Source organism: Lontra canadensis, unplaced genomic scaffold, assembly GCF_010015895.1.
Source record: "Lontra canadensis isolate GAN:19392208 unplaced genomic scaffold, GSC_riverotter_1.0 scaffold48, whole genome shotgun sequence".
Lineage (NCBI taxonomy): Eukaryota > Metazoa > Chordata > Mammalia > Carnivora > Mustelidae > Lontra > Lontra canadensis.
The window spans coordinates 9,594,949-9,615,405 of record NW_022631042.1 but is presented as its reverse complement, the minus strand read 5'-3'; the positions used below and the strand labels follow the sequence as shown (position 1 = coordinate 9,615,405).

The 20,457-nt window shown below is 39.1% G+C and overlaps 1 protein-coding gene across 2 annotated transcripts in view; it reads left to right on the top strand.

The window, feature by feature from the left end:
- The window catches only part of RELN (reelin), a 499,373-nt gene that overhangs the window by 224,809 nt on the left and 254,107 nt on the right, over window positions 1-20,457 (top strand). For both annotated transcript variants that reach the window (XM_032873314.1, XM_032873313.1), the window contains exons 5-6: window positions 4,662-4,694; window positions 7,417-7,495. In XM_032873314.1, coding sequence (XP_032729205.1) covers window positions 4,662-4,694; window positions 7,417-7,495 — 112 coding nt within the window. The remainder of the gene's footprint in view (window positions 1-4,661; window positions 4,695-7,416; window positions 7,496-20,457) is intronic.

The following is a 20,457-nucleotide window of genomic DNA, read 5'->3' as shown; positions in this document are numbered from 1 at the left end:
AATTTCATAAAATATATTTGAATTAAAAAGTAGTGGGGTGCCGGGGGGCTCAGTCACCTAGGTGTTTGACTCTTGATTTCTGGCTCAGGTCACGATCCCAGGGTTGTGAGACTGAGTCCTGTTGGGCTCCATGCTCCATGCTTGAGATTCTCTTTCTCCTTCTCCCTCTTCACACACACACACACACACACACACACACGCACGGAAGTAGCTCTCAGTTTAATTTAGTATTTATTGAGAACCAATTGGCAGCTTAGGTGGGTGTCTTGGGTGGGCATATTTTCTGCCTTTGAGGAACTAATTTTTTTCTTGGGAGAAAAGATACATAATTAAGACAGAGAATAGTTCTGCACACTATAAAAATAAGGGCTGGATTGTATGATTCAGACCAATGGTTCTTATCAGAATCAGCAGGAAAGGTTTTTAAAAATACAAAATCTGGAGACAGTCTTTGAGACGTTGGTCTGCTGTCTTCCTGGTGTTGGCCTCACTGAAATAAATACCTTTCTTGTTCCATACCACACCACACCACACCACACACATACACACACACACACACACACACACACACACCAGAAACAAAAAAACAAAAACAAAATCTAAACCTCCACTCCCAGAGATTCTGACTCAGTGGGTCTTTTCTAATTGGCCCTCCCCTGATGATGTTATAGGTCATTCAGTGTAAGATGCCACGTGCCAGAATAATGTAGGAGAGGCAGCTATTACTATGGATAGACTTCTTACAGTAGGTTAAACATTTTATAACTTATTTTTTATTGGGTTCAGGCCTTAATCACCAGTCATATAAAGTCAAGTAGGTTCTGATGTCTCTGCAGATATTTTGTTGTACTTATCCAACTATGGTACTGACCAGTAAGTATTTTTAATTGATAATTGCTATAAATTTTACACTTATTTTCCAGGTCTTTTTGAGGTTACATATTTTATAGATACCTGTGTTATTTCTTCCCTCTTCAGAATTTATCCTGTGAACACAGAGTACCCCTTTTGTAAAATAGCTGATTTTAGGTTACCTGGGTGGCTCAGTCTGTTAAGCAACTGCCTTCAGCTCTGGTCATAATCCTGGAGTCCTGGGGTCAAGTTCTGTAGGGAGCCTGCTTCTCCCTATGCCTCCACCTCTCTCTCTCTCTCTCTCTGTCTTTCAGGAATAAACAAAATCTTTTTAAAAAGTAGCTGATGTTAGGCATAGTGAACAACTATCATAGTTTAAGAAACAAAGCAAACAACAACGAAATTTCTTTGGTCCTCATTCCTCATTAGGTATTAAAATCTCATCTCTTCCTTTGCAGTCAACTTTCTTGAAAGAACAGTCTGCATTGTAGTTATAAGTGTGACCTCTGAAGCCTAATTCCCTGGGTTCATCTCTAGACTCTGCTTGGCCGTGCCTTGCTAAGAGGGTAGTTTCAATAGATAGCATCTTTATTATGATTATCTTACTCTGATTCAACCCTCCTCTCTTAAAACTTTCTTTTCCTTATTTCCGTAGTGAAATCTAGCCTTTCTCCGTCTCTTCTACGAGCTCATCTTCTTCTGCCAATCCCTTAAATGGGTCTTTACCTCTTCATTTCACTTCTGTTTTTATGCCATTCTTTCTGGGTGACACAGTCTTTTTCCGTGTCTCCACCACTTCCTGCGCTGTAATGATTCCCTGATGATACCCAGCACAGATCTCCCTCCAGCTCCTGTTCAGTACTGTCCTGTTGAAGTATACTGCAAGCCACATGTAAAATCTTCCATATTCTAGTAGCCACATTTAAAAAAAATAAATAAATAGGTGAAGTTTAATAAGCTATTTTATTCAACATGGAATATATAAAATAGTAAACATTTCAATGTAATATAGTCAATATAAAATTATTAATGAGATATTTTTCATAATTTTTTGTACTAAGTATTCCAAATCTGGTATGTACTTTACACTTAGAGTACATCTTACATATTGGAATATTTTGTATTGAGATTCTGTAAAGTTTAGAGTTGAAAATTAGATTCATGAACCCAGTTGTTCCATATCTACTTACAGGTTTTCTAATAACTGAATGAAATATCAGAAAATTATTTTTCTTTAATACTCACATCCACCTTGACAAATTTTTTTTTTTTTGTATTTTATTGATTTATTTGAGAGAGAGAGAACACAAGAGGGGGGCAGGGTCAGAGGGAGAAGCAGACTCCCCACCAAGCAGGGAGCCCGATGCGGGACTTGATCCCAGGACTTCAGGATCACAACCTGAGCCAAAGGCAGTTACCCAACGAACTGAGTACATGTTTTTTAGAAGAGATGATTTAACTTTGATAAAGGCCTATCAGTTTCAAAACTATGTTTGACCAAGTAAATCTATTTCCTCTTATGTCAACCTAGCATTATTAACATGAGTTTCATAGGGATACTACCTAAATCAGAAACCTACTCCAAAATTATCATATCAACAAGACATTTTTAAATATTTTTGGAGTCTTTTTGCAGACAATTAAAAAATGCTGTCAATTGCAATTAAAATCTTCTGCTTATTGATTCATGTTAAGACAATGTATAAAATCACTATTATTTGTATTTTAAAGATTTTACTTTCAGTATGAGTTCTCTTACTTTTCCAACCACTTTGCAAATAAACTCTTGCCTTCCTTGAAGCTCCAAATTCAGCTCATTCATTTGCAGTGTGATACTGGTCAGGCAACGTGCATCATTGTACCGTGTTTTTGTCATTGATTATTGGTTAATGAGCAATTATTCCTCCTGTTTCAAGAACATATTAAATTAGAGTTAACAGTTCAGTGAATCTTTGTAAAACTATTCTATGATGTAACCAATAAGCATTAACACAAAACACAAGATCAGAGATGCCTGGGTGGCTCAGTTGGTTAGGCCGCTGCCTTCGGCTTGGGTCATGATCCTGGGCTCCTGGGATTGAGTCCCGCATCGGGCTTCTTGCTCGGCGGGGAGCCTGCTTCCCCCTCTCTCTCTGCCTGCCTCTCTGCCTGCTTGTGTGTGTACTCTCTCTCTCTGACAAATAAACAAAATCTTTAAAAAAAAAAACAAAACATGAGATCATTCCATTTTTCTTCTGTGTTTTTTTTTTCCAAGAGTATCATAAGCTGGTGATGAGCCAGAGCATTTGCATGTATGTACTAACTCTGTACTAACAATTGTATCCATGACACTTACCATAGAGTCTGTTTCAAAAAACCAAACATAGGAATTTTCAATATGTATAATATATTGGTATGAAGCCATAAGACAAAGATCAGCCTATAGTTTTAAAACTCTGTTAAGTCTGGATTTTTCACCTAACATAGCTGAAGCACTCCATCATTGTGTGGAAACTAATTTTTTTCATGTCTAACTGAAATTCTTCCTAAACTGATGTAAGAGATTTAAAAATGTTTGTGTCGTAAATTCTAATTTTTAGATAGTGAATTGCCAACATTTCTTTATAGATTCAGTAGTTCTTCAAGAAAAAAAAAATAACCAAAGTATTAATTGGGCCATGTCCCTTATTTGCAAAGTGCCTTTTCTGAAAATGAATATTTTTAACACCCACTCCTTTGCTCGTAAATGCCCAGAAAATCTTTAAGCTCTCATGGTTAAGTCCAAATTCCCTGGCATTCATTTCTATGATCTAAGTCCAAATTCCCTGACATTCATTTCTATGTTCTTGTCCCCTCGATCTTCCCAATATCACCTTTTTTACTCTTTCCTCTTAAACTTTTCATCCAGTCATGCTGAAATTCTTGTAGTTTCCCCCAAAGCCATTCTTTCTCTCTTTGGAGACTTATTTATTTGTTGAGAGGGAAAAAGCAATGTGGGGGCAGTGAGGAGGGGAGGGAGAGAGAAATTCAAGTAGACGCCCTGCTGAACACAGAGCCCAAGTTCGGAGGAACCATGATATCATGACCTGAGCCCAAACCAAGAGTCGGACACTTAATAGATTGCACCACCCAGGTGACGCTCTTTTTTGCTTCTCTATGCCATTTTCCTTTATTCCAGAAAGAAGCACCTCTCTGCTCCCCTTTCTACCACCTCTCTTCCTTCTGCTCATCTTTCAAAACTCAGCAGAGGGGAAGCCTGGGTAGCTCAGTTGGTTGATCATCTCAGGTTATGATCACAGAGCTCGAGCTCCGAGTAGTGCTCGCCATTCAGTGGGGAGTCTGCTTCTCTCTCTGGCTCTGGCTCTGTCTCAAATAAAGAAATAAAACTATTAAAAAAAAAAAAAATCCTTCAGCAGGGAAATCATCTTCTCTGGAAAATGTCGTCTTCTCTCCAGTCTGGCATTAGTATCCCTTCCTTGTCCTCTATCGCCCCCCAGCCTCCTCCAGACACACTGCCATAGCCCTTACTACACTACACTCTAAGCTACCAGATGGGAAGCTCTTTTGAGAGCGGAGGTGGTGCTTTTATCTATTTCCCTATCACCCAGAACAGCCCCTGACAGGTACTGGGTGCTCGGAAAGAGTTTTGGCATATCCATTAACTATCACATCGCATTGATACTGTGTTTCAAGGGATACCTGACTGAGCTTATATAATAAACAACTATCCATAGCATAACTATCCTAAGTTTTGTCATTGTATTTGCTTATTACCAGATTTTGCTTTCATTGCTAATCAATGATCTTTCCCATTTTCTCTCTCGGTCCAGCTCCGACTGAAGCCACGATGCACCCACATCTAGGTAAGTGGTCAGACCCTGAAGTCACTAATGTTAGTCCTAGATGTGCATGTTTCACTCCTCTGTCTGTGTGGGCAGATGATACAGAGGTGAGGAAACTTCCTGCCCTCTCTGATTTTCTCTGATCGTTCACTGGAATCAGTCTTAGGTTCAGATTATGCTTGAAACAGGACTTCACCATGGCGGCGGTCATGCTGCCCAGCTGGGGCTTATGGAGGGACTTTTGAACCTGTTAGTACGTTCAGCCTCGGGATCCTATTGACTGTGACCTTTTCATCCTGTATTCTGTGCTAAATGTTCCCCAGAGCTCCTGCCCGTCACAAATAGGAGATCATGGGCATAGTGGTAAGGAGGGGATGGAGGGATGGAGATCATTTCAGACTTCAGATACCTGTTCAGACCAGTGCTGGGTTGCAAAAAGAGAAGGAGTTTGGTCATTTCTTTTAAAATTCAAATGAGGCTGTTTAAATAGCTGTAAGCTTTATTTCAAGGCACCACGTGAAGTTCCCACCTCTCATTTTTCTCATGTTCTTTCCATAAGGCTGTGCGAGGCAATGTTATATAGTAGTTAAGGGGATAGTTTCTGGAGCTGCTACCTCGGCTCATCTCACCTTTCCACTTGCTAGCCACGTACACGGAGTAAGTTACTTAGCCTGTCTGGGCCTCAGTTTCCTCATCTGTAGAGTGGAAGTCATAATAATACCTACCTCCTAGGGTTATCCTGAGGCTGAAATGAATTCCTTTGTGTAAAGTGCTCAATGACATAATAGTGTTTAGAAAGCAGTAAACACGTGAACAAGAACCATTGAGGCTTACCCTCACCTTTGTCAAACATTCTCTAGAAAACAAGTGATCTTTAAGAGTTAAGAGTTTCTCATCTGTGTTGGTGAAGATTTATTTTAAAAGCCATTTCCTACACTACATATGTCATAAGAATGAAGAATAAGTCATCCCAGCTGGCTCTGGCCTTTTCCGATGTCTCTCATGCTGGGACTTGGAGATGGGTCAGTTATTTGTCTCTCGGGCTTTTCCTTTCAACATACAAACCCAATTAATTTATTTTTATCTTTGGAGAATCTGCCTCGAGAAGCTCGACTTTCATGTAATGCTACGGCTTGGGGCCCTTCTTCTTTGGCAGACGAATGCCAGCGCTTAGAAGCCTGCCTTCTGGCAGCCCAGGCAGGCTGGTGACCCGCCGTGGCCCAGCTGAGTCTCAGCTAGCTTAGGTGTCTGGGAGAGCTGGACCCTGCAGGCAATTCAGGCCCCGCATCTGAAGGCTCAGAGGAATCATTAAATCACTCCCACGCACAGAACACATCACAGCGTTCTCTCCAGCGGAAATCCATATTCTCCCTGTTGTCCTGCCTAAGGCTTCGAGTCTGAGCAGCCATTGCTCTGAATACGTGCTGATTCACTGGTTGCTCAGACGTCGTTATGTGCTCACCTGCTGGCGTACCTGGAATCAAGAGAGCGAGGGTGGCTGTGGGTGGCCGTGTCACCAAAGAGAATCTGGAAGTATGCTTCCGGATAGTTGGAGTTGACTTTAATTACCCAGTGAGTTAACAAATTATTTTCAAGTGAGCCAAAAAAAAAAAAAAAAAAAAATATATATATATATATATATATATAAAATAAAATATATATGATAAAATATATTTTTAAAATATAAATAAAAATATAAAATTGATAATAAAATTTTTTGTTACTTTTTTTTGGTTAATCATATCCTATGATTTTAATTTTTTCCAAAAAGTGTGTGTAAACTCGTTCAAACAAAATTATACAAGCCTGGAGAACTTATATTAGCCAAAACAACTTTCCCAAGCAGACCACGGGAATTGGATGAGAGAGGGTTTTTAAGCACTAAATTCATTTTTTACAACTTGAATAGAACTAGTGGTAGTTTCTCACACAATCTTAAAAATGAGGCGTGACTTTTTTTTTACTTATCCGCCTTCTATTCAGTGGAAAAAGCACATATTCTACAGTTTATGAGGACAGTTTTTGCCCTTAGAATGGCTCAAGTTGTTCTAAAGCTGGAAAATGGGTACTTAATACCAGCTCAAGTGTAACGATGGCATGCTTTAAACTATGGATGGTTCCCTGGTATTCCTTCTGACTTTTAACATGACTTTACTTGGGACTTTCATGGACTCATGTAGATCATTTCTCCAGTGCAGCTCTGGGGGAAGAAATGTTAACAATTTGCAACACATTAAATTAAAAAATGAGTGACTATAGAGAATGAGAGAAAACAAGTCAGGACCAGAGGGATACTAGGAAATAGAAGAGGAAATGGGTAAAATACCAAACATATTAGCCAACAGTGAACAGCCAGAATGTTCCATCTCCTTCTACACTGTAAAGTGAGTTAACACTGGATCTTTTCTGAGCATATAGAACTATCAGAGGCAAGTCTTGCATGACCTCTCTTTGTAGGTTAGTACTGACCTTGGCCTTCCTCCCTCGTCTAGCGGGTGACGATTTGGTAGAATTTCTCTTTGGGGACTCTGGTTTCCAGACTTCTGTGTGTCTCCACAGCAGAACCTTTACCATTTTCCCTTCATAGTTTAGGGACAAAGCAAATATCATCAACCACTCATTTAAAATTCAGCTTTAATTTAAAATATCGTTATTCCTTGTAAAGGCAGCACATTGACCCTTTCATGTAGCTGAATCTATTGTTTAGTGTAATTTTTTTCTAAGTATTTTATTTTTCTTTTAGCTGAAGTACATAGTGACAGCATTATCCTACGAGATGACTTTGACTCCTACCACCAACTAGAGTTGAATCCAAATATATGGTAAGTTACAGGAATGTGCCTCACTTCAGTGTGTTTTTTCAATGCCAAGAAAACATGATGCTGACTGCTCCCTTGGAGCAGTTCATAACATTAAGTTGCATGTTAGCAATAAGGGATCAGTGAGAGTTGTGAGTTGTTCACCTAGGAAGCAGAGCTGTGTAGACTGCATGGTGTCTATTTTGTGACTTCTTTAAGAGCTGAATATAGGTGCCACCTCAAAGCCATGTGTATGGTTAGATTTTTTTTTCAGTTGTACAAGTTCTTTATGTAGAAAAAACTATGCTTTAGTGTGTCTAACAATTGTATTTATGCTGAGCGGAAGAGGGGAAGTGGTCTGTCTGAAATGACAGGTGATTTGAGTCATACAAATAACTTCTAAGTTTTTCGACCACCTCATTATTTATACTCCATTGTCTCCTTCGAAGGCAGCTTAGATTCAACTCTGTGGGATATTTGAGGACAAATAAATAATGAACCAAAATCATTCATTAAAAACTTGTTGAATACGTAAATGGATGCATGAATTTGTTGGCAATTTGTCATACTTTTGCTGACTAGAGAAATAGGTCTGTCAACCTAGAGCTATAATCAATCTGTGTAATTTCTGGGAATGTCTGAATGTGGATTTTCTAGGACACTAAATGTTTTTGTATACACAATCGAGAGTTCAAAATAAATTTGAAGCTCTAATGTGAACTTTCGAGTTACAACCAAAATCCAAAGAAAAAAAGTGAAAAATACTGATTCAAACTGTATATGCAATGCTATTGCAGCATCATTTACAATAGACAAGATATGGAAGTAACCTAAATGTCTATTGATAGGTGAATGGATAAGGAAGGGGTGTGTGTGTGTGAGAAAGAGAGAGAGAGAGAGACAGTGAGTGATGGAATATTACACAGCCACAACAAAGGATGAGATCTGGTCATTTGCAACAACCTGGATGGACCTAAAAGGTATTATGCTAATGGAAATAAGTCAGATTGAGAAAGATAAATACCATATGATTTCACATATATGTGGAATCTAAAAAAACAAAACAAATGAATAAACGAATCATAAACAAAAATCAGAATCAGACCTATAAATACGGAGAACACTGATGGGTGCCAGAGGGAAGGGGGGCTGGGCAAAATGGTGGAGGAGAGTGGGAGATACAGGCTTCTAGCTATGGAATGGGAATACAGTTCCTTCTAGCATAGGGAATATAGTCAGTGATATTGTGGTAGCATTGTATGGTGACAGGTGGTAGCTAGCTATGCTTGTGGTGAGCAGAACTGTGAATATACAGAAGCTGAGTCAGTATGTCGTGCACCTGAAATGAATGTAACATTATGTGTCTACTATACTCAAATTTAAGAATTTTAAAAAGACTAGAATTCCATCCTCAAAAGTCAGCACATGATGTTCATGTCTGTTTTTCTTTATTTTCACTGTTCAACAAATATTAAGCAATAATCATTTTATTGATAACAATAAATTAAGAAGACATATAGTTCCTCTTCTCAAGTAGCTTACGGTTTAGCAGAAGATATACTAAGAACATATTTTTAAAAACCTTATGATCCAGGATAGAAATTCTTTAAGTATCATAGAAGGGTACAAATTAGCATAGGTACTGTAGTTCCAAAAAAGAGAAAGATGACTCTGGTGGGATTTTCTTGGAGAAAGTAACCCTTGAGCTGAGGGTTGAAGATGACAGAGAGGGCTGGTGCTTCAATACTAGATGGAGGAATGTCTTCTTTTTTTTCTTCTTCTTCTTCTGTCTTCTAGAAAGATCTATGTACTATAGAATAAAAATCAGACTGGACAGAGTCATAAAGTCTCATAATTTATCTGCCATTTAAGAAATAATTTACCAATAAAATTTCACTTCCCTGTGAACATATCCTAAATATAAGTTTCTTAAAATAAATTGAAAATCTTTATTAAGAAAAGGCCAATGAAACTTTCTAAGCACTGCTTGTACCCAGGAAAAGTTCTTCCTCCCCCTGACATTTGGGTTTTTTATATTCCATTAATATAGATGTTATCAGATGATTTGTTTCTTTCAAGGCAAGTTCATTTCTGTCAAGCTAATTCATTGTCTTCACCAAATTTTCTTGACAGATACAAAATGTGACTTTTATGTGGTTCAAATTCTTTTGTTTTTGAAATCAATAAAACATGATTGATTTTGCTTCACCTATTTTCATGACTGATCTGATATATGCTTCCTTGACCGAAGTTATGGATTTTGTGTCCCTTTCACTTAAGCTATGTTTATCCCACTTAAAAAAAATTTTTGTTAACTTTAAAAAGCCACGTACTTCTGTTTTCTATCAAATATACTTAGAGTAATTTTACTTTAACCCTTACTGCTCACAGTCTCCTTCACGTAGTCCCTTTAAGATTTAAAAACAAAACAAAACAAAAAACTCCCAACAATGAACCTCTCATCATTTGAGAGATGATTTTGTTGAGCAAAAAGGTGGCAGAGGTTTTGATGTCAGGTGTGACTCCTCTGATTCTTGAGCTCGCCATGGGCAAGCTGGGTACCTTGAGAAAAGTGACAAGGTTCCTTTACCGCACTGAGCCTGTTTCCTGGTCAGTAAAAGTGAGATAAATACTGATTTTACAGCTTCATTCTAGTTTGATGAGACCTTTGGCTGCAAAGGTCTGCGTCAAGCCTGGTATCGTAGGTGCTCAGAAAATGTAGTTCCTTCCCCTCTTTGCTTCTCTCTCTCTTCTCTCTTTCCCTCTTTCTCTTTCTTTCTCTGTCTCATCCTTACCTGCTCTGCTCTCTTCCCCTGCTTTCCTTCCTCTCTCCTTTTCTCCCTCCTTCTCTTTGTTCCTTCCTTTCTTCCTCCTGTGCTGATTTGTGCAATGTTCTCCCTGCCTCCTCTAAGCCCACATAGGACCCCAAATCATTATTAGCTTAAAAATTGTCAGGGTGCCTGGGTGGCTCAGTCGGTTAAGTGCCTTTGGCTCAGGTCATGATCCCAGGGTCCTGGGATTGAGCCCCACATCTGGCTCTCTGCTCAGCAGGGAGCCTGCTTCTCTCTCTCCCTCTGCTTGCTGCTCCCCTAGCTATGCTCTCTCTCTCTGAAAAATAAGTAAATAAAAATCTTTTTAAAAAATTTCTCAGGCAATTTATTTAAATGAGTCCTCAAGTCTTCCCTCATTACATTTGGATGAAAAACAGTCATCAGAGTAAATGCATCTGTATTGTATAATATATGGGTCATATGTTTGTGAAAATAGAGTAGAATCACAGAGGAGAAAAAAGATGATAGACACCGTCTCAGAATCCTTAAAAATAGATGTAAACTCCCTAAAGTCAGAAACCAGCAGCCAATAAAATCAGACATCCCAGTCAAATTTTTCAAGTAACGTAAGGAAGCCCTACTTTTTTGGATTTCTATGGGCAGTTATGACTCTCCTGAAATCCCTTTTCTAAGAATGCGTACTGGCATATGAGTTTTGTTCTCTGTGATCTTGTCTTTGATTCTCTCCCCCTGACCCCGCAGAATTAGAAATCACTGGGCAACTTGGACAATGTGGGAAGGAGAAAACCTTGCTGCCCAGTCTGGAACTCTGTGCCTCTGTGCCTCCTACCACATAGAGCAGAGGGTCTGGGGCATGGCTGCTGGCCAAATTCCCATGACTAAGTACATCACTGGGGAATTTGCCACAAGAGAAAAACATACTGCTTTTATAAGCATGTTTCTGCCCCGGGGTTTAAAAATCATCATAAGCATTATTTAATTTTTAATTTTTAAGGACAAGCTAAAGAATAAATTAAGAAACTGAAGTCATGTCTGCGCAGTGAGGGAGAGGTAGAGCCGTTTAAAAATTAACCACTCACAACTTATTTGCTTCCATTAACTTCATCTAATAAAATCAATTTTTTTCACTCCATTACATGTAATTTTTGATAGCCAAGTTTATTATCTCATGTACAAAACACTGTACATAAAAAACAAGAACCATAAAACAATATGACTATTATTATGAATGAACATAACAGCCCAGTTACTATTCCAAGTGTCTGGCTGCAGTTGGAATAGAGCCAAGAAACTTTTTTTTCCATCGATTCAATGTTGAATGTTTTATATATTTAGTTTAAATATTAGATTTCATTAAAAAATAATAAATTTACTTGGCAAAAAGTCCAATCATGTTTAAAAAAATTAAATAATAAAAATAAGCCTTCCTCCCACACAGCACCTATATTCCCTTCCTCCAGGGGCAACAACTATTAGCCATTTCTGCCAGTCCTTCCAGAAATTGTTTATGCTTACACAAGTGCAGCAGTTACAAATTCTCTCCACAAACTTGGGCATCAGAGAAATAAAACATTCTTTACTCTTTCATAACCCAACTTAATTTCTTTTTATTGTCCACCTCCTACCAGTGATGAAAACTTAACTTCAGTCACCTTTGGCTAACCCTCTTCCATTTTCCTGATGTTGTAAGAAAGTTTCAGAGGACTTATTGGCACAAAGACGGGGGTGGTATGAGGGTGTACCTCTGGCCTCCTAGTCATCTGTTCCTGCTGATATCCATGGCGTCTCCATGTCTCATCTAGTCTTTGGTGACTGGTCCACACAGACAGCCTTTGTCCTCGTCCTACCCATTCGTTCAGGGCAGGGCTCTGCGTTGATGCCGGCTGAGGACCAGGAAACTGTGCTGCCACTCCTGGATCTGGGCCCCCGGGCATCTTGGCGACACTGTGCTCCGGTACACTGTCACGCAGCTTGTGTCCTTCTACCTCCCCGAAATGCAGAGTGTCTCGTCCTTCTGCTTTGTTCCCCCATTATCTCTGGGGCTCTGCCAGGGAAGCGGCAGTCCCCCACTCCACCCCCTCTCCCCGGCACTTCTGATTGCTTTGTTTGAATGGGAGATGACAAGTCAAGTTACAAAGGGAGAGAACAACAAAGCCCCCTCAGGGGAATATAGCGGTGGCTCAGGTTTGTTGAGAGTTATGTTTCTTCACTTCTTGGGTGCCCTGATGTCGGTCCACGTGGAAGTCTACCTCTACACAGCAATGGTGACTTCATCCATTCGAATGTGTCCTTAGCCATGAGGGGGCAGGAGCAGTATCAGCACTGCTGACAAGTCTCCAGTATCATTTCAAGTGTGTTACTATGATGGAAGGGATCAGGAGTGTCTTATTCACGTAGAAGCCATCACCCGACCTCCAGAAAAAGGGACGTGACTGGGTGCCTGAGTGACTCAGTCAGTTAAGTATCTGCCTTCAGCTCAGGTCCTGGGATCGAGCCCCACTTCGAGCTCCCTGCTCAGCAGGGCGTCTGCTTCTCCCTCTCCCTCTGCTCCCCCACCCCCCACTTGTGCTCTCTCTCTCGCTTACTCTCTCTAATAAATAAATCAAATCCTTTTTTTTAAAAAGGGGAAGTGAGAAGAAAACCCTCATATAGCTACAGTTAGAAGAAATGAAGGACCTACAAATAGGCTTTATCTCATTAACATTTCACTGTAGCATCTACCACTTGTACATCGACTGTACTTTCATAGTTCCTTTCAATAAATTAAACTTTTTTCATGTGATATAAACACTACCAGTATTTCATATGAATGGAGCACAAGTTTGGTTTTGTTTTATTAAAAAGAAACATAACTAATAGCCCCAAACTGGGAGCATCCCAGGTACCCATCATCAGAAGAATGGATAAACAGTGACATAACCACACAATGGAACACTATTCGGCCATAAAAAGGAATGAACTGTTGGTAGTTGAAACAGCACAGTTTAATCTCAAAAACATTATGTTAAATGAAAGAAGCCAGACCCAGAATAGTTCTTTTTTTTTTTTTTAAGATTTCATTTATTTGATCTTACTATGTGATTCCACTGAAATTTAGGATAGGTAAAAATTATCTAAAATGCTAGAAATTAGATCAGTGATTGTTTCTGGGATAAGAGAGAGATTGACTGGTAAGGGCAGGAGGAGCTTTCTAGGGATAACGAATGTGTTGTGTATATATATATATATATATATATATATATATATATTTTTTTTTTTTTTTTTTAAGATTTTTTATTTGACAAAGAGAGACACAGTGAGAGAGGGAACACAAGCAGGGGGAGGTGAGAGAGGGAAAAGCAGGCTTCCCACCGAGCAGGGAGCGCGATGTAGGGCTTGATCCCAGGATTCTAGGATCATGACCTGAGCTGAAGGCAGACGCTAAATGACTGAACCACCTAGGTGGCCTATTGTATATGTCTTGAGGGGCCTGGGTTACATAGATGTGTGTGCACTTGTCAAAGCTTGAGGTCTGTACAGGTCAGTGTGTCCAAATTTACCTCAATGAATAAATTCAGCAATAACAAGAAAATGAGAAAAGATAAGAAAGAGGAGACATTATTGGTTCATAACTCGTGGTTATGAAGAGTTCAGAGCAAAAGAAAGTTAAAGGAACTAGAAAGTGAATAATTTGTGAAAAGCGACTTAAGTTTTCTTAGGAAGTGCCTTTATCCTCCAAGCAATTATAAAGTCAAACAGGAATCCTTGTTTTGCTTAACTGATTATCTCTTTAATGCTTGTTTTTGAAGATCACAGAAGGCATTTGGGGCTATAATATCACTAGGCTCTGATGTTCTAGTGGGAAACGTGGGACTGTTAGGAAACATGATGATAAATGGCAACTTGATGACAACAGATGTTTTCCCTCCAGCACAATAATAATAGCAGAGATGTCCTTTTCAGCAGAGACCAGGGAAGAACAGGAGTCAGTCCTCAGAACAAGCGTCTTCAGCGAGTAGGTCGTGATGCCAAAGGAAAATGAGACATCAGGAGGAAAGATGCAAATGAAGTTGTCTCAGGTCCTCTGGTACATGAAAATCTCTGTCCATGGGTTTAGCATACAGAAAGCCCCTCTGTTTATAGCTAAAGAAGCTAAAGCCATGGGTAGCTTTGTGTAAGGTTGCTTGAATCCAGAAGAGACTAGAAGATTTCCATTTCTATCTGGGATAGATCATACTACAGGACCGGCAGAAGGGAGATCACATGTCTGCTGCAACTCGTATTGTCTTGAAAATACTAATTTATTGGAGCAGTTATTCTGAAATAGAGCAAAAACATGGTGATTTGGCTGATCACAGTTTATTTTGTTTGAAAAGAAGGACTGTCTGAACAAAGACTATAAAAAGACTGAGGTTTAAGGATGGGAGGGGGTGAATTATTCTAGCTGGAGCTTTATTCAGTGACTAAAAGCTTAGCCCATAAGAGAGAACAAGTCAAGCAAGCAGAAAAATTGCTTCCTGGTTCATTGCTATCTTGGAGGCCCGCCCCCCCCAAGAAAAAAACAAAAACAGAGAGAGGACCCCCATTTAGTAGGCAAGTGTGAGAACCACAATGTAAGTGGTTTCCAAGAAATCAGAAGAATAAAAAGATAGAGTGATGAGCGGTGTCAATGGGAAGGAAACTGCATAAAAGGCCATCCACTTTGCTCAAGGTCCAGGAGGCCCAGGGGCAGGAAGCCTGGAAGACAGGGATGGGTGAAGGGGAGGACTGACCATGGACACCAGGGGCTCTACAGCACTGCTAAAGGATTTCTGGTGGATTTTGTTGGTAATGCTGATCACGTAGAAGACATATGATCTCATAGACTTCTGCGTTACATAGTGGAACACAGAGTATAAACCTTCCATTTTCTTTCAAGAGCAGGTGACCAAGGGAGATCATGAATAGATGTGAATAGTCAGGCAAAATAAATCTTTTCTCTGAGATAAGACACCTTTGCCAGAATCTCTAATGTATCTACCTATTTGTGAGTTATAAAATTATAATTTGATTTTTTTAGGGTCTCTGGTCCAATACTCTGATCTTATGGCATCCTTCTCTACTTTTTCTCTCACTTCCTCCCTCTTGACTTCTTCACCTCTTCCCACTCTTTGTTTCTTCTCTTTTGTTAATAACTTTTTTCTCTTATTACAAAACTCTCCTCTTGCCTTCCTCTCCTGCCTCCTCCCCCTCCTTCCTCTTCTTCTCTTACCATGATGTCATTGCTCTGGGGAAAAGCTTCTTCTACAATAGAAAGGTTAACCAGGAGGTGTCCTACCAATAAAATAAGGTGTGAATCTTGAGGCTTATTATCTCCTTCTTTAATCTCTGTTTTAGATGACAGAAGTAAGAGCTCACTCAATGGAATTAAATGTCAAGTACATTTGAAACAAGGGAGAAAATATTTCTTCAAGCAGCATGTAGTGGAATTCACCATAGTAGGAGGTCAGAATATTGCATGCAGGAGTAGGATATTAGAAGGGTTATTTTCAACCCAAATAGTATTTGTCATTGTGCCTGTTAACAAAGAGATCAAAATTTAAAACTCCCTAGTGAAATAAAAAGAGCTCTCTTCCTTTCCTCAGTGAGAAGTAATGAGGATGAGCCATAAATGGGGTTTGTCATTTTCACAACGAGGGCATGTGTTAGCTTCTTAAAAAAAAAAAAAAAAAAAAAAAAGGCATGACATCGTTGAAGGTGATATTATTCTCAGTCTTATAGAGTGAAATTTCCTTGCTGTTTTTCTAAAAATATTCCACATTTACAAAGAGAAGAGGGTTTTTTTTAAAAGCTTAATCTTTCACAAGAACATAGTTATGCCCTTTTCATTATGAAACATTGTCTCTTTATTATAAAATGTGGTCAGAAGTTGAATGTTCTCATTGTTGAGGTTTGAGTGGAAAGTACCAGGAGCTCTGGTATCTTCAGAAGAAGCCAGTGGACTGCCCAGCTACCAAATGGCCCTCAGGGCCCCCTTTACTCTGGTGGATTCACCATCCCTCATCTGGCCTTGCCTTCCAGACTCACACAACAGATTCTGTCAGACACGCAGTGTGAGTGGTTCCAGAGAGAAAAGTCATGTTATCCTTGGAGTCAAGAGATTTTTCTTTTCCTTTTTCCATTTTCAAATACTTTTTCTAGTCAGTGCCCATATTAAAATTATTTTAATATCTCCATTCAGAAATGCTGGTAGATACACAATTCTGGCTCGTAGAATGCTGGATTGCTTCTTGGAGGCTGAGTCTCAGGCACTGACTTACTCAGAGGCAATAAATTCTGGAGAGATCATCTGATGTCCTCGATCTTGGGGACAAACGGCATGTATCTCAAATGAGAATTTGATGATAACTGATCGTCAGTGACTTTCCAGGTGATTAACTTGTCTCAGCAGAATGCCTGACTAAAGGCTGAAGTGATTTCACTCTGCTGTAGAAAGAAGAATGAGCCATGTAATTAGACGGCTATTGAGAAAATAATGTTTCAATTATTTATTTATTGTTAGGAGGATGATGTCACCACCAACCATTCATAAATCTTCTGTTGTGTGAAGGAGCCCAGTTTTCTCATTAATCCTCCTCCTCTTTGCTGTGTCCTTAAAGTCCTGTGTGAGTCACTGCCTTACGTGGGGACCATGTCCTCCAGGGACATTCCACTTCAGCTTCCTCTGTGCCTATGGAACGGGTGGTTGGCGTGTTTTCCAGCCTAATAATTTTTCAATCAGGATTGAAAGCATAATTATACCTTCAGAAGTATACACTATCCAGCAAAAATGCACATTACATATAATTCTTTATCCCAGACAAACACAGCCACCTAAATAATAAAAAACAAAGACAGAGAATTGACACCAAATAACAAGTTTCAAATTGCCAAGGACCTTGTTACAGTGAAAAACGAAACCTTGGTTCAAAACATTTCTTTTTCTTTTTAAAATTTTTTTCACATATTGCATGGAGCACTGGGTGTTGCACGTAAACAATGAATCTTGGAAGGCTACATCAAAAACTAATGTATGGTGACTAAGATAACACAATAAAAAAATAAAAATAAATTATTTTTTTCTCTTCTTTTTTCTTTTATGTTTATAGTTTGACCTTAGATGTGTTGGTCAACAAGTACCTGCCTTTATGTTTACTGATCCTTTTATGTTTTCATTAGTGAAAAACAAGTGTGCTCATCTGTGTTTCAGAGAGTGAAGAATTATCTAAGGTTGTACACAAGCGAAAGAACATTGAATTTGATGACGTACTTCAAATTCATTCTTAACTTTTCCTGTGAAGTTCATGACATCTTTCTTATTTTTGTACATTTTCATAACAAAATCCTTTTATCAAATAAAAAAAACTTTTAAGAAAAGTCATCGTAGCTTTTCAAATTAAACTCATGACAGTAAAAAGAATGACAAACATTTTTTTCAGTGCAAATTGTTTTTAGGGGATTAGTGTTCTTTCCTCTTACTGACTGTTAGAGTGGGCTGGGAAGAATGTTGGACAAGGAGTCAGGAAACCCGAATTCTAGTCCTGTTCTATCATTTGTAAAATGAAGGGTAACGAGACTCGGGGATATTTCAGATGCCCTCTAACTCGAACGTGCAATGATCTGTTAACTCTAGTAATAGATAAGCTTCATGTGGAAACTAAGCGTGTGATAAATGGGTTCAGAGAGAGCTTAAAGATTCGGGCTTTGCGTGGTCTTTGGGGAAAGCAAGCATTTCCTTCAAAATCTCTTTTAATCACACTACTCATGGCGGAATGTATTTCAAGGTATACAGTTCATATGATATGCCATGGTATTTGTCAAATTCTTATATTCTGTTTCTCATATTGGGAAAAAGGAAAAGAAGGGGGAAGTTTTCTTAGATTAGGGAAAGTATTACTTTAACTATTAGGCAGAGAATTCTTTTCTAATCCTTAGCCTAGGAGGTCACATTCCTTTTTAAGTTGAAAAATAAAAGTCTGTTTAACTGGATTATTTAAAAGTTCCTTCTTCCCACCAATCTCTGAAGAATATGGTACCTAACTTTACAAACCTGGTCATTTTCCTGAGAAAATTCAGTTGTTAGGCCACAGTTTGAATGTTTGTTTACATCTATAGGTTTTTGAAACTCACCTTCTCTTTCTGACATGGGTCACTTCTTCTGGGAATCCATGAGCACTAGTTGCCCTTTGTACTATCTAGTCTCCATCAAGATCATTGTTTTATGATGAAATTATGGTATCTTTTCCTTTCTGATAATGGCATTCATATGCATAGTATTCTAATGCTTAACTTTATTAAGGAAGATCATGTTATAGATTCATTATTAGGGAAGTTACCTTGATGAGCAACACAGATTTTTAGGAACCAAAACGAACCCACTGCCAACAGTCATGGAAAAGGAAGAGGAGATAGGCTCAGACTGCTATATGCTGAAAGGTCACGATGATGGTTAGAGCTCTCCACAAACCAGACCGGAGGCAATATGATGGATTGTTCCCTCGGGATCCATTCTTGGATCTCTTCTCTTCTCACTTTGTAATATCCTTCCCTCTTTCCTGACTCCCATGCACTCCAGTGATTTCAACCACTTAAACTGTCATATCAGTGATGATCTCCTTTCTCTGAAGTTCAGGTACTTTTGACCATTGTCAGCAGGTCATCTCCAGTTATGGGCAGAACCAGAGAGCAGTCAGTTTCCAAGCCCACAATATGGGTTGTGTTGTCCCATATGGCAGCCACTACTCACATACACAGCTGTTGGGCACTTGACATGTGGCCAATCCGGATTGAGATGTGCTTTAAGTATAAAATGCACCCCACTTAGTATGAGATGACTTCGTAGGAAAAAAGAATGTAAGCTATGTCATTAATAATTTTCCATTAATTACATGTTAAAATAGAATTCAAATATATTGGGTTAAATAAACTATTGAAACCAATTTCACCTGTTTCTTTTTACCATTTTTTAAAAAGATTTTATTTATTTTAGAGAAAGAGAGAGCATGCATGAGCTCGGGAGGGGGAGAGGGAGAGAGAATCTCAAGCAGACTCCATACTGAGTGCAGAGCCCAGTACAGCACTTGATCACACAACCCTGAGGGCATAACCTGAGCTGAAATAAAAAGTCGGATGCTTAACCAACTGTGCCACCTATACACCCCCCTTTTTACTTTTAAATGTAGTCATTAGAGAGTTGAAAATTACATGTGTGGCTTACATTAAATTTCTGTTAAATAAGAATACTCTAGAATGTGCCCACTTTTCTCCATCTCTACCTTATTTCAAGGCACTATGACGTCTTACTTGTGTTACATCAGTTGTCCTGTTTCTTCTACTTCTAATCCATCATTTGCCAGAGTAATTTTACGAAAAGTTGGATTTGTATCACGACTTTGGAAATAGAATGCAGGTTTGAATCCCAGTTCTATAATTTATAAGATGTATAACCTTGGACAATCATTTAATATTTCTAAATCTCAGTTTAAACATCCTCTCAAGGGGATTAAAAAATGGAGGCAGGGGTTTATATGAATTTACTGAGGCATTGTGTGTACATGGTGCAAGCAGCCTTCCATGAACTGGTTCCCACTTTTCAGCCCCATCTTTTGCCACCCTTCCGTATGTAGCAGTATGATTTCAGTCATACTAACTCACTGAAGTGGCAGTTCTACTTCTGTGTCATCCCCTCTGTGTTCTTTGTCCCCTGTCACATCCTCACCTTTCTTCTTTGCTTGAGTAACTTCTAGCTCTCATTCGGGACCAAATCTGGGACCACCTCCTTCAGGAACTTTCCCTTCCATCCTCAGTCTGAATCAGGTGCCATGATAGCCGGTACATAACCTGTACATACCTACCTAAGGAGTGAGGGGCTGTGGAAAATGTTGATGGGTATTGGAATTAGCAAGCCCAGGGCCAAACTGCAACTCCATCACCTTTGTAGCTGGGTGACTTGAGCAAATGTTTAACTTCTCTGAGGCTCAGTGTTCTTATAAGTAAAATGAGGACACTGACAATTATCTTATAGAGAGGTTGAGAGATTTACATGGGCTTTAGAATGTCTGGCATAAAGAAAAAAGGCCATAAATGCTATCATTGCATTGGCACCCTATGTTGTAACCATGTGCTTGTTTCTCTGCTTTGTCTTCTGTAGTGTGTACTCCTGGAAGAAAATGACACTGTTCTATTGGTCTTTGTACC